The 15,026-nt window shown below is 43.8% G+C and overlaps 1 protein-coding gene across 1 annotated transcript in view; it reads left to right on the top strand.

The window, feature by feature from the left end:
* Positions 1-11,782, top strand: part of PPP4R2 (protein phosphatase 4 regulatory subunit 2) — a 56,156-nt gene extending 44,374 nt beyond the window's left edge. Inside the window, exons 5-9 of the mRNA XM_040359063.1 lie at positions 2,793-2,830; positions 3,543-3,617; positions 3,752-3,892; positions 5,043-5,317; positions 9,846-11,782. Coding sequence (XP_040214997.1) covers positions 2,793-2,830; positions 3,543-3,617; positions 3,752-3,892; positions 5,043-5,317; positions 9,846-10,177 — 861 coding nt within the window. The 3' untranslated portion in view covers positions 10,178-11,782. The remainder of the gene's footprint in view (positions 1-2,792; positions 2,831-3,542; positions 3,618-3,751; positions 3,893-5,042; positions 5,318-9,845) is intronic.
* Positions 11,783-15,026: the final 3,244 nt, after the last annotated feature.

Here is a 15,026-nt window from a genome sequence, read left to right as displayed (position 1 = left end):
TATATATATATATATATATATATATATATATATATATCTATATCTATATATATATATATATATATATATATATATATATATATATATATATATATATATATATATATATTCTATGCATGAAGTTAAAAAAAAAAAAACGGTGTATAGCACCCCCCAAATACTTAAGTGAGCCCATCTCTATCCAGCGATGTTGCAGGAGAGACTCTGCTGCCTGTGACTTTTCCCTCCTCATTGGCTGAGACGGCAGCAGAGCGCTATTGGCCTCCGCTACTGTCAGTAAGCCAATGAGGAGACAGGGAGCCGGGCCTAGTTGCGCCTCCATGTCTGAATGAACACACAGAGCTGTGGCTTGGGTGCCCCCATAGCAAGCTGCTTGCTGTGGGGGGAGGTGCCAGGAGCGCCGGCGAGGGACCCAAGAAGAGGAATATCTGGGCTGCTCTGTGCAAAACCACTACACAGAGCAGGTAAGTATAACTTTGTTTTTAAGCAAAAGAATTTGACTTTAGTAAAAATGTACATATTGAAGATGAAGAGGTATTATTCCTTATTTAGTTTCTACTTCTGCCACTTGAGCTTCTGAACTCTGCTCCATTAAAGACATGTGGCCGATCAAAATTTATTCTGAAATCGACAGTTCTGGGGAGTGTTAACCTCCTGTGTCCCCCACACAACTCACTGCTTCCTCTTACCAACTTTTATACTGCTACTATGTCCTGTTTTATCTGTAGGGGTAGTTGTGAAAATCCAATGGTCTCTGTAGGGGACACAGGAGGCTGACACTTTCAAAAGTCTGTTTCAGAAGCAACGCCACCCAATTTACAATAAAGCCGGGGGTAGGAGAATTAAATATATACTATGTGCTATACAAGCACATTTTCAAAAGGGGAACTTTAGGTTGGGATGTTGCTTTTTAAAGTGGTTGTAAAGGCAGTGCTGCAGCCCCCCTAATACTTACCTGAGCTCCCTCTCGTTCCAGCAATGTGCACAAAAGCTTTGGCCGCCTGGTGCCTTGGCCCTCCTCATTGGCTGAGACACAGCAACAACACCATTGGTTTCTGCTGCTGTCAATCAACACAGCCTATGAGGAGAGGGGGCTGGGCCGAACTGCGGCTCGGGTGCTCCCATAGCAAGCTGCTTGATGTAAGGGCACTCGACAGGAGGCAAGGGCCAGGAGAGCCGAAGAGGGACCCGAGAAGAGGAGGATCTGGGCTGCTCTGTCCTAAACCACTGCATAGAGCAGGTAAGTATGTTTACTTTAAAAAAAAAAAAAAAAAAGCGAGACTTTATCGCATTAATGCATTCTATGCATTTAAAGCGGATGTGTCACGGGGAAAAAATATTAAAAGCCAGCAGCTACAAATACTGCAGCTGCTGACTTTTAATATTAGGACACTTACCTGTCCTGGAGTCCAGCGCTGATCGCAGCAGAGCACGAGCGATCGCTCGTCTCTCTGCTGCTCCCCCCTCCATCCACGCTCAGGGAATCAGGAAGTGAAGCGCTGCGGCTTCACTGCCCGGTTCCCTACGGCGCATGCGCGAGTCGCGCTGCGCCCGCCGATTGGCTCACACGCTGTGTGTTGGGAGCCGAGTGTTCCCAGCACACAACGGGCGACAGACGGGATGTGACGGAATGCCCGTCTTTCGCCCGTAGCGTGTGGCCGGAAGTGGGTGCAAATACCTGTCTTGAGACAGGTGTCTGCACCCCCCTCCCCCCTGAAAGGTGTCAAATGTGACACCGGAGGGGGGGAGGGTTCCGATCAGCGGGACTCCACTTTAGGGTGGAGGACCGCTTTAAGATAAAAAACATTCTGTATGCAGCTGCCCCACTAATACTTACCCTGAGCCCCATCTCAAACCAGCGATGTTGCATGAGACTTGGCTTTCCAGGACTCTCCCTCCTGATTGGCTGAGACACACAGCGGGCACCATTGTCAATCAGTCAGTGAGCCAATGAGGAGAGCGGGGCAGGGCCGAACTTGGGTCTGTCTGGATACAGGGAGCTGTGACTCGAGTCAGGCACCTCCTTGGCAAGCTGCTGACTGTGGGGTTACTTGGCAGGAGGGAGGAGCCAGGAGCCCCAGCGGGGGATCCAAGGAGAGGAGGGTCTTGGCTGCTCTCTGCAGATCTGTACACAGAGCAGGTAAGTATAACATGTTTTTATTATTTTTAAATAAAAAAAAAAAAAAAACGACTTTAGTATCGCTTTAAGATTCGTATTACAATATGATTTTTTTAGACACTTAAGTTTCATGTTCTGTTTTTATTTCTGACAGCAGAACTGGTTACATCTGGCCATTTTGAATCTTTTCTTATAGTGAATAGTACATAGGTTCTCAGACAGTGGTATGTTTATCCCAGGAACTACAGCTTTAGTTTGGAACTCATCAACCAATAAATGATGAAACTGATCTCATTAAAAGGTCAGTTCGCTAAAGCATGACGTGGTGTTTTTTCTCTTTTAAATTTCAGAGTAAGTGGTCTATTCAGAAAAGCTTTATTACATGTACTCTGTATTGTTCCTCCTTTTAATCTGTGTAGAAATATCACATCGGCCGATTCACAAAAGTGATTTTGTTAGTTGGCGGTGCTGGTTATGTACTTGTCAAGGGGTATGCTAGATAGATTGACATAACTGGTTCAGTTTATACGTTTAGAGACGCAGTCACATTTCTGGTTCTTGTTAGAACTTTTGCCTTTTTTTATTTCCTTGTTTGTATGCATAGCAGACTCAATGTTCACGTGCCTGCTCAGTGTGCTAGACTAACTTTTTGTTTTTACTTTTTATCTTGCAGAATGTTATGGTGGTTAGCTGTGTGTACCCTTCTTCCGAGTAAGTGCATTTTGCTACTTCTGGGCCTACAGAAATTTTGGGTTTATGAATCGATATCCTTGTAATTTTACCATCTTTTGGCTTTGATTTTAATACTTGAGATCGTCTGACATTACAGTAATTCTGTTTCATTGTGACATGGAATATGTGGACACCCCTCCATTGTTTTCAGTAAAGGGGACTGTTCTACAGCAATGACACTTTATGCAATTTTATGTTTCCAACCTTGTAATGGTTTGGGAATGCCCTTTTCTGACAAAGCTAGCTCTATGAATCATGGTGTGATGAACAGGAATTTGGGTAGCCTGCACAGAGCACTGCCCTTATCCTTACTAGAACACCTTTAGGGATAAATTATAAAAAAATATGGAATTCCCATTGTGAGCCAGGTCTTCTCATCCAATATTGGATGCTCTTGTGACTACATGGGCACAATTGCCCACACACAGATACCGAGGAGAACCACCTCAGAAGGGGGAGGCTGTTATAGATGAGGGAGGGGGGCTCTATATTAATGCCCATAGTTTTGGAGTGAGCTGTCTGACAAGCTCATATAGGTGTAATGGTCAGGTGTCCACAGACTTTTGCCATATTCAATCTGCTGTGAGAGGACTGGCCAACATTGCATGAATTTTTTTGTGAAGGCTGATCTTGGATCCATTATTTTATTCTTCTATACTTTAAATATTTAAATGCCACCATTCTTTTATAGGAAAAACAATTCACCAAGCCTGAATCGGATGAACGGAGTGATGTTTCCAGGGAACTCCCAAAATTACACTGACAGGTATGTGGCCAAGATGAGAACCCTCTAGGTCTGTTAAATAGGCTTGTGTGTGACATGTGTTAAAATCATTGCATTGATCATAGACGGTTGATATGGAACACTAAACACCGTTTGTTTTTTTTGTTTTTTTATAGATCAAACATAAATGGTCCAGGCACCCCACGACCACTGAGCAAATCTAAGCTGTCCTTATCGAGCCCCACTACATCGAACGGTTTACCTGATGGCGCTGAGAATAAAGACTCTGATGTGCCTCAGAAAGACAAAAGTCACAGGTTGATATTTTTATGTATGAAATATGAATCGTTGTTGGCCTGCACCCGAATGATCGAAGTCTGTAGTGTTCAGTCATTAGCATTATAGCGCCTGCAAAGCGCCTCAGTGTGAAAGGGGTCGGACTCTGATATAAAGGGGGCACTGGTGACCAGAGACCCCACTTATATCAGAGTCCACTGCATTCCCCTTTACATCAGAGTGCCCCCTTGCACTGTAAGGTTGATTCCTGCAGACTATGATGTAAAGGTGAACTCTGGGAATGTGGGTAAGGGGGTTTACTGATATAAGGGGGAAACCTTTAGATCAGTGCCCCTTTACAATATTGTATTTACCCCCCCAAGACTGGCCTGGCGGTGCTGTCACTGACTTTCTCTCAGGTGCATCGTGTGGGGCTCAGTCGGCTCAAGCTTGGTGGCTCTGGTTTTATCCCATAGTTTCCTCTCCACAGTCCATACATGTCTGCCTTCTCCCATGACCCCCATCCTGGCGGCACTCCCACTCTCGACTCCCCTCCAGACCTGATATAAGACAAGCGATGGTCAGAGGCTGCGGATAGTACAGGGGAGGTCACAGGCTGCGGATAGTACAGGGGAGGTCAGAGGCTGCGAGGGGCATAGGTCAAAGGCCGAGGGGACAGGTCAGAAGGGGGAGGGCGGATCAGAGGCTGCGGGGGGATGTAGGAAGAGGCACCTGCCAGATGAGATCTCACTGAGCGGCGCACTACTGCTTAAATTTAAAAAATGGCGCCTCTCAGCGCCATTGTGTCACTACGCATGCGCCCGCATTTCTGAAAATTACCGAGCATGTATGGGCTTTCCCCAGCACGGCTAGCTTCGGAACTGCGCTGGCGCATGTGCAGTTGCATGTCGGCCGGCCTGGCCACAGCCATAGTTTATTTTTTTCAGGCGCTGCTGCCCACAGAGGCCGCCAGGCAGCCAGCCCAGTGATTTTGTCTTGTATAACATGCACTCTTGTGAGTAGGTCCAATATCTTTTTTTAAATCAGTGGTCCAATATCTTTAACGCATTGTAGTGTTTTAAAAATGTAAATACGTTTGCAGAATAATGTGCCAAACTGTCAGGCAAGCTGAATGCCTTCTGTTTGGGATTTATTCATTCTTACTGGACTGTTTCTTTTATTTATCTACAGCGACTCCCTGTCACCTGATGATGAGAGTTCTCCTTCAAGCACTGTGAAGAATAAACACTTGGAGGAAGACCCCACAGAGGAGCACGAGGTGAAGAGGCTGAAGTTTGACACCGAGGACGAAGAGGAGGAGCAGGCTGCCAAATCGGAGACCTCATCCAGCCAGACTTCCAGTGAAATGGCTGAAGAAGCTGAATCTGTATCTGAAAGTGATGAGAAGGAAGAGGAGGAGGAGGAAGAAGAAAAAGAGAGCAGTGATTCGGAGCATGCTGCAGAAGGTGGGCACATGTCTCAGGCCTGCAGTTCCACATCTGCTGGCCTGCATATAGGCTTGTACATTGACCATTGTCTCATGCTGTAATACGTTTAGTTTGTTTTGATATCCCATTACTCTGCTCAAACTTTTTTAGATCGCTGGGTGCAGTTCAATAATTCAGTAACTCATTTACTTGGCTTAATTAAATATGTATTACAGGTGATAAAGTAGACAAATACAGCATTACTCCATTCTATCAGAGTCCTAAACGTCTGTTAAACTTGGTTTAATTTTGAACAAATAACCGCTTGTGTAAGCAAGCAGGGTAAAGGGCTGTGTGGTGCATAATAGCTTAAAGAGGAGCTCCAGTCAATATTGTAAAAGGGCTCTGGAAGATTTTTTTTTTTCCACCTTCATGACCAGGCTGTTTTTTGTGATACGGAAACTAATTGACACTTTTTGGGAACCAATGACACAATACAGTGATCGGTGCTAAAAAATGCACTGTCACTGTACTACTGACAGGGAAGGGATTAACATCGGGCATTCAAATGGTTAAATGTGTCCCTAGGGAGTTCTTTCTAACTGTGTGGGAAGACAGATCTATATTCCTGGATCTCTATCTTCCCTTGATGCAGAATGGCTAACTGCCTTATTTGCATAGGCAGACCGCCGTTCTGCCTTTGTTGGGAACAAGGCGCGGGTCCTGGTGGATGCTGGATCCGCTGATTGTCTCCAGTTGTGTCCAATCACAGCAGGAGCTGGTCGCAGGTGAAATGGGTGCATGCTTCAGGCCTGGAAGCACGAGATCACGTACCTGTACATAATTTTGCACAGAAGAGCCGACCCGCAATATATGTACATGTGGCGGTCGGCTAACAGTTTATAAACACACTCGCCTGTCCCAGGATCCAATGCTGTGCTCACATAAGGGGGGTGACGGGGACCGTCTCCAGCGTGGCATCTTAAGGGTGGGCACCCAGCTTTGACAGCTTGCGGCTTCACAGCTGGGTGCCCACTGCGTATGCACAAGCCATGCTGTGTGAGAGATTCTCCCCCCCCCCCCCCCCCCCCATCAAACTTAGGGGCACATAGACTGGAGCTGGGGCACATAGGCTGCATTTAGGCTGAAGATGGGGCACAGGCTGCATTTAGGCAAATGACAAAAAAAGTGGCATTACTGAAAGAGGAGCGGGAGAGGAGGGCTTGAAGCAGAAATTCCCCTTTTGGGTGAAGCTCCACTTTTAAATAGATGAACGTTCACCAGGTAGTGTGTATGCATACACATTATCTAAAAACGAATAACATTCAGTAAATACCATGTTGTTTGTGAATTGATAACTACCAACAACCTGCAATTCATATTCGGTTGTATAGAACAGGTTTCCATTTCAGTGTGCTGTTGACTGCTGGAAACCCATTTGCCCCTGGCCATCGCATCATCACTCTATGGTGAAAAGTATGTGCACAACCCTCTGTTTTCAGTGAAAGGTTTCTGTCAATGCTTCAGAATACAGAGACCTGTTAGACAATTGTGTGGAAGACTCTGGCCCAGATTCACAAAAGAGATACGACGGAGTATCTCAGATACTCCGTCGTATCTCTGCGACTGATTCAAAGAATCAGTTGCGCATAGATATCCCTAAGATCCGACAGGTGTAATTGTTTTACACTGTCGGATCTTAGGATGCAGTGCCGCCGCTGGGGGGAGTTTGCATTGGGTATGCAAATTAGGAGTTACGGCGATCCACGGCGGTTTTTCGCGTTCGCTACGTCGCTGCTAGTCTAGTTTCCCGTCGCAAAGTTAGTCGTCGTTTTGGGTGCCTTAACTTTACACAGCACACGTATGTGCTGTATAAAGTATGGCCGTTGTTCCCGCGTCGAAATGTAAACATTTTTCCTTCTTGCGTAAGATGTCCGGGAATACAGAAGTACGCTACGCATGTCGCCGTTCGAAAAAATTACGTCACTTCGCGCAAAGCACGGCGGGAAATTCAAAAGGGAGCATGCGCAGTAGGTCCGGCGCGGGAGCGCGCCTAATTCAAATGGCACACGCCCCTTTGAATTACGTGGGCTTACGCCGGAGGCCGCCTGCGTAGGTTTTCATTGCAAGTGCTTTGTGAATCAGGCACTTGCGATGAAAACTTGCGGCGGTGTAACGTATCTACGATACGTTACGCCGCCGCACTTCTACGTGAATCTGGCCCTCTATTTCTGGGCCTGCATGACTTTGTACCTGTGTACAAAGCCAGCTCCATAAAGACATGCTTTGATCAGTCTGGTGTGGAAGAACTTGAGTGGATCCACTCGGTGTCCTGATCTCGGCCTTAAAGGGGTTGTAAAGGTTTGTTTTTTATTTTCTAAACAGGTTCCTTTAAGCTAGTGCATTGTTGGTTCACTTACCTTTTCCTTAAATTTCCCTTCTAAATGTTTTTTTTTCTTTGTATGAATTTCTCACTTCCTGTTCCTCCTCAGTAAGGTGTTCAGTAAGCTGTTCTAAATTACTTTCCACCGCTCGTATGATGGGGGAAAGCTTACTGAGGAGAAACAGGAAGTGGGAAATTAAACAAAGAAAAAAAACATTTAGAAGGAAAAGGTTAGTGAACCAACCAACAATGCACTAGCTTAAAGGAACCTACCGTATTTATGGGCGTATAACGCGCACCCCAATTTCAGAGGGAAGTTTCTGGGAAAAATTTTTTTTTAAATGTTGTGGTCAGTGTGCCTAAATGCAGCCTATGTGCCCCATCTCCAGCCTAAATGCAGCCCATGTGCCCCATCTCCAGCCTATGTGCCCCTAAGTTTGATTTGCCTAGATGCAGCCTATGTGCCCATTTGCAGCCTCACCTTCTCTCGTGGAGTGAGGGAATCACCGAGCCGTCATCTCCTGTTCATCCTGTTCATTCGGCGGCAGTCACATACACAGTCCCGCCTCCGACATCGGCATTGGACCAGCTCCTGTGATTGATAGAACACTGGTCCAATGCCGGTGGCGGAAGCAGGACTGTGTGTGTGACGTTAGAGCCGAGTAAACAGGAGACGGCTCGTTAATTCCGGCAGCGCTCGTTCCCCTCCGAGCCCAAGGTACACTATCGGCGTATAGCGCGCACCTGTGATTTTTTTTTCCCCCCTGTTTTCAGGGAAAAAAAGTGCGTGGTATACGCCGATAAATACGGTATTTAGAGAATAAATATATTTAGACAAACCTTTACAACCCCTTTAAACAATGGTTGGCAAAACCGATCTCTTGGGATGTAATTTTGGGGTGTTTGTACTGTCCTGACATTCTAATTTAGTTTAAAATAGAACGTGTGGTAAACATTTTATATTTTTTTTCAAAGTTTTTGATCTTTCACTTTCTTTTTGTATAATAAAAAGTGGTTCTTAAATACCACCAAAAGAAAGTTCAATCTTGAATAAAATAAAATGAATCTAGCTACAGTATTGCATGACCAAGTCATTTGTTAAACTATTATAGCACTGAAAATGGCCTGGTAACGAAGGGGTATACAGTACTGTGTATATACAAGCTGGAACTCGAGCAGTAAAAGCTAATCCTTATTTTGTATTAAAGCCGGATCTTTCTGAAGAGAAGGGTTTTCAGGGATTGTCTAAAAGCAAGCAGAGTAGGAGATAGTCAAACTAAATGGAGTAGCGAGTTCCAGAAGATGGGAGCGGCTCGGTAAAAGTCCTGGAGGCAGCATGGAAGGAGGTGACAAGGGAACTAGAGAGCAGGTAGTCTTGGAAGGAACTAAGGGAACGAGTAGGTTGGTGATATAATGGCCTAGTCTAACCCAGCAGAGACAGCATGGCCTGTGACAAAGGGGCAATGTTTAACCTTTTCCTGATCGAGCTATAGCCAAAAGGCGGCTCCAGCGTGGTTGTCCAGTTCTGGGAAGGGCGTCAATGGACATTCTCCCAGAACCGCGCCTGCTGCAATGCGTAGCAGATGCGCTCTGTGATCTAGATAAAGGGCCAATCACAGTGGACCTTTACCACATCAGTTGTGTCCAATCACAATTGATTAGTGTAAACACACTTGCTGGTTATTGCCATTCCTTTCCTTACTTGCTGTCACAGCATGAAAAGAGGAGAGCCAATAATTGGCAAAGTGTGACAGGAGACATCTACACTGATAATCGGGGGACTGATCATCAGTAGTGCCGCCTTTGATACATTTTTAAACAAACTAAATGTGTTTTTTACATTTTTTATAAAATTAAAAATATATATTGTTTAGCAAAAAAAAAAACCCCAGGGATGACTACCACCAAAAGAAAGCTCTACCTGACTCAAAGGTTAACATTTCACCTGAGTACAGTGTTGCATGACCGCACAATGGTCATTCAAAGTGCAACATCGCTGACAGCTAAAAATTGTCCAGGGCAGGAATGGGGTGAAAATGCCTGGTAGGCAAGTGGCTAAAAATTACCAGAATCGCTAATAAGGCTGCAAGGGGAGCCATTATGACAAGAAAGGGTAAAGATATTATTTGGTGTTTTTTTTATTCTTTTTTTATCACTCTCTTTTTGCATTTTATTTTTTTACAGAATCATTGATGACACCAAGCGAGACCACAGCAGAAATCTCTGACAAGCAAACCAGCGAATCTGAAACTGTGAGCAACTCGGAGGAGGAAGAGGAGGAGTCTCTTCAAATGGAGGAATCGGGACATTGTGAGGCAGAGAGCGATTTGCACAGCGATGGCGAGGAGGCTGCAACGGCAGAGAGCGCGCCTGACACAAGTAAAGCTGACACTGAATGCAGTGACACTGAGCAGCCGGGAACTTTTGAGAAGTCCCCTGAAATCCCTGCAGAAACCCCCATGGAAAACAGCGAGGAAGCCACAGATGTAGCAGACGAACCCATGGAACAAGACTAACTACAACAACACTTCATAGACACAGTATTTTCCCAACAGTTCTGTTTTTACACTGTAAACAAATTTTACCTAAATAAAGTGGACCTTTAGTTTTACAAAAAAAAAAGAAAAATAACAGCAGGTTGTGAAAAGTCAGATTTTTTTTTCTGGAATCAGAAACGAGCTTTATTCACCACCCCCCCCCCCCATTTCCCCTTCCTTCCCTCCTGTGTCAGAACTGTGAAAACCCTTCAGGTTCTGTTTACCACTGACTTGTTGGTTTTGGTCAAATCAGTGGTTTGTGTATAGATGTTTTTTTATTAATTTCGAAGAGGTTTTTAAACTGGAAGGTTATAATTTTGACGACCCTTTTTCAAGGTTTCAACATTTTGGTTAAAAATTAAAAAGGAAAAAAAAACTATGGCGTCTCGTCCTGTGTCATTTAAGTTCATTTCAGCAAAGCTCGAACCATAATTAAGGTGATCTATTCTGTTGAAAAAGAAAAACTATATAAGCTAGAAGTTTTGGGTCCCCTTGTTTTCTTTTGGCAATAAATGTTCTAGATTGAAATTCCATAAGTCCTTGTTTTTCTCATTTTATAAAGTCTACTTTTTTTTTTTTTTTTTGCTATCACATGACTGAAGCGGCCATTTTGCGTGCAAAGCCACTTTTTTTTAGTCTTCGCCGATCTGATCTTCAAGGATTAGTCGTACTCCTGGCGATTCCGTGAACAGATTTTGTTAACTGCAGATTGACTGCTTTGTATACAGCTCTGGTCTAAATTCTAGTCCAAAAAATGGCTTCCCCTGAGGTGCTCGCAACATTTATACTTTAAAACACCATGCAGAGAATCTCCTAAAGGAGATAAAATGGTGCAAATTTTTAACATTCCAAGAGACTGAACCACCATTATTTTTTTTTTATCATGATTTTTTTTTTTATTTATGGGGGGAAGAAGAAACTTTCTATATCCTGCGCTTGAAGCAAACAGGTCTTTGTAAGGTGGATACTTGCTGGCCTGGATGAAAAATAACACACAGAAAAGGGTACTTATTTTTTTTTTTTGTTGCTTGAATCTTGAATTTCTTGACTACAAAATAACTTGTTTATCCAAGATGATACTGTTGTATGCAATGACATTGCAAAGTTGTTCAGCTGTATTGAGAGAGAGAGATAATATATTTACGTGTGAACTTGGACTGAATGACTGAAGTTCCTGCATTGCGTTGAAAACGCCATGATTTGTATTTTTGAAGTGAGCTGAAATTCATTTTTTTTCTTTCTCTCCCTCAAAACTTCGCCTTCTAACAGCCAGTGAATTTAATGCCCTTTGACCTTCTCATAGCACAATTCCTGCTGTTTTAACACCTTTGCCATCCAGACTGATGACCGGTCTCCGCCTCACGATCGATGGCTGTCGAGTTTCTACCTGTTTCTTCAACTGAATAGCTTTTTTGATATATAGAATTTTTAAATTTCGGTAAAAGTAGATTTTGTAGAATGTAACGAGTGTTCACTGCCTTTTGTGGAGCGTTCTTTAATTGTATAATTTCTGTGTGTACATCTGATTGCTTTGGGCTTTCAATACAGTATTCATATGAAGCAATAAATATTTATGTTATAAGAGACGGAGTACGTTTTTATCGGATATATGCACCTGAAAGAAATAAAGTGGATGAATCCTACTTCAATGTAAAAATGCCACTTAAAGTGACTGTTGACCCACTTGTATAAATACATCTCATCTGCACTGTAATAAACCAGTAAATGTCCCTGTGTTGGGTAAAAAATATGCTTATCTGTATGCAAATCGGCGCGGCTCCAATCGCTCAGCTGCCTCTTCGGGTCTCCTCTCTATCCAACTTGCAGCTCCAGTGGGTGGGTCCGAGTGCTTTCTGCTAGAAATTCCAGATGCCGGGAGCAAGCGTTCGGGTCATGTGACCGCTGTGATTGGCTGTCACATGATCGGAAAGCTCCCGATCACAAGTATGCATTGGGAGGTTTCTGGTCCCCACCTGTGTGCTGTGGGAGCACGCTCTCGGCCCGTTTTTTACATAGAGCTGCATATATGCGGCCTCTCGGCGTTAAAGCTGTGCAGTTGACGGGAAGAGATTTTTGGGTTTAATACTACTATTACTAAAGTACTACTACATGTTTGTAAAGCTTAGAGATGACCTTTAATCCCACCAAAATAATCAAGTCAGCAGCTACAAATTCTCTGTAGCTGCTGTTTTTGTTTTTAATAAAGACACTTGCTGGTCTATAGATCAAGCAATATCCTCTCCTGGGCCAGTTCTTTGCCTGTCTTTGAGTTCCTGCATCAACATGCCTACTAAGGGAAGCATGCTGTGATTCCTTGAACGGGGTGGAAAAGGGGGGGACCCTAGGTGATCCAAGCAAAAGTAGTGGCTACCTGTCAAATCCAGGTACCTAAACTTAAACAAAAAAAAAATAATTAAATATCTGTTTTCACAGGTATTCAAAAATAATGCTAATGTCCATAAACATCACCATGTGACAAAAGTGAATATGTGCACAAATATCAAAATATATATATATAAATGTGTTTAAATATAAGTCCATAAAACACATCAAGTAGCCCATGATAACGCCCACCAGCCTTAACCCAAGGTTTTCTTGGTGTACTTAGAGGATGGAAGTCGTCCTCATACTAGCCTCAATGGTCTGGACATTACAAGGATAAACCAAAAGGGACCTTTGGGCACTGAGTTCTATGTGAGGTGCTTTAAGAGTTGCAGAGTGCTTTCAAGGTCCAAAGTTTTGCGTTGGGTGCTTGCCCACTCTTTAAAGACTTAGTGCTGGGCACCTTTATACCCTGTTCTTTCTGGATTTGCTCTAGACAACGTTAGAGCTGTAGGACCAAGCACGGATGTCATCTGCTAGGTGGACTGTAATGCGCGCTCTGTTCTCTTTCCTGCCATTCAGCATTGAGGAAATATCTCCCTGCAGCGGCTCCTGCTTGCAAAGAGCCACATAAAGTTTCTATCTTTTGATTTGTTTCTGTTGCCAGTGACTTGGATTACCTTCACCTGCTAACAGCTGTCTAGGTTTCATGAGTACCTGAGGCCCCTGCTGTATTGGGTGCCCCCATCTCATGTCTTAACAATTCTGGGGCTGTTTGCAGCACACCTACTGATTGGTGATGTGTGCAGCCAAGTATGTTGCCTTCTATTCTGCTCTTAGCCGGTCCTACCCTCTGGGTCCTTTATAGCTATGTTTGTTTTGGCTGGTCCCTGGCTCTTTTGGCTGAGGTCTTTTCTATGGCCATGGTAAGACTTTATGGCACATATTGCAAATGTATTTGCTAAATCTGGTTATAGAGGCCATAAGCTGATTCCCACACCCGCTATTGCAGATTCTATATCTGATTTGCCTGCAGCCTTAGCAGCATCCAAGTCATCGGCTGCAGAGACTGATTTTTGAGTCACTTGAATCCTTAAATGAGGTCCCCTGAGGAGTCGCAGTGTACTGCTTTCACTCCCAAGTTAAAGACGGTTTCAGCCATTATAGATAATGATACAGTGTACATCAGCCTGTCTCTCCTTCCAGGACTGTTTCCAGGCATGGGTTGCTCAAAACCCCCTAAGGCCGCAGTAACTTTTCCTTTTGCACTTGTCTGTCAAACTATTTTAAGTATATATGGAGATTGGAAACCTGATAAGTTCTAAATGCCAACTGTTTATTAGCCTTGCATCCATTTTTTTGAGGGTTTTGTGCAACAGTTGTGCAGACTCACTGTAGATCTGGCCCTTTCCTGACTTAAAGCACTTACTATAATGGTGGAGAATGCACCTTTTCAGATACCTAAACCTTAAAGCGGAGTTCCGGACACAATTTCACTTTTTAAATATAAATACCCCTGTAATACACAAGCTTAATGTATTCTAGTAAAGTTAGTCTGTAAACTAAGGTCCGTTTTGTTAGGTTGTTACAGCATTTAGACACTTTATAAAATAGAAATTGACTGGGGCCATCTTAAGTGTGGGCATCATGAAGCCAGACTGTATGACTTCCTGGATTTCAGCCTTGCAGATCTCGCACATGCTCAGTGCTGCACAAGCAGTGTAATGGGTTTCAGATCAGGTTTCAGCACCTGTGCTGTCCAAGTCACATGATTCTTCGAGACTGGGGAGTGCACAGACTCCTGGAAAGTTACACCCACTACATTCCCAGGAGTCTGTGCGGTGTAGGTTAGGAAGCTTAAGCACCTAGGTGCAGGAAGTGGGAAGATTAACTATTCTGCCTAGCAACAACACTTTGAAGGCATCTAAAAAAAAAAAAAATTCTTAAAGGACTAATGACATTTTTTTAAAACTACTGATGTAATGTTATATTTATGGGTGGAACTCCACTTTAAGCTATTGCAAGCCCTTTCTAGAGCTCTTCTCTGGAGCAGGTTGGCCTTTTCGCCTGATTCTGGCTGTTCTTTATATTAAACCATGTCTCATTGGTTAGTCCCCTAGAAGATCTAACCACTACTCCAATTGCTTTCTTGCTAATTAAACGAATGGAGCAGATGGTTGTTATAGTTGTGATGGTTTGCTGGAAACCTTTTGCCTAATTTCCCGCATGTGATGTCAGTACATATGTGTAGGGGGAATTTAGCTAAAGTACAAAGCTCTTGTGTGTTTGATCCGCATGGCCTTCGAGGGACATTTCTTTGGAACTGGCTCTTGATGATCATATCAAAAATGCTGTTGGTGGCCAGAGCATCCATTTTTCTCACTAGAAGAAACCCAAGGAGAAGACTGCAAAGTCTACTCTATCTCTGACTGTTAAACATTCCTTTCATTTCTCTACTACCTCAACCTTAAAGCGGAGGTTCACCCTAAAAAACATCTATGTACCA

This window comes from Rana temporaria, chromosome 7 (assembly GCF_905171775.1).
Source record: "Rana temporaria chromosome 7, aRanTem1.1, whole genome shotgun sequence".
Taxonomy (NCBI): domain Eukaryota; kingdom Metazoa; phylum Chordata; class Amphibia; order Anura; family Ranidae; genus Rana; species Rana temporaria.
The sequence above is the reverse complement of the archived record's forward strand: the minus strand, read 5'-3'. Positions and strand labels throughout refer to the sequence as shown.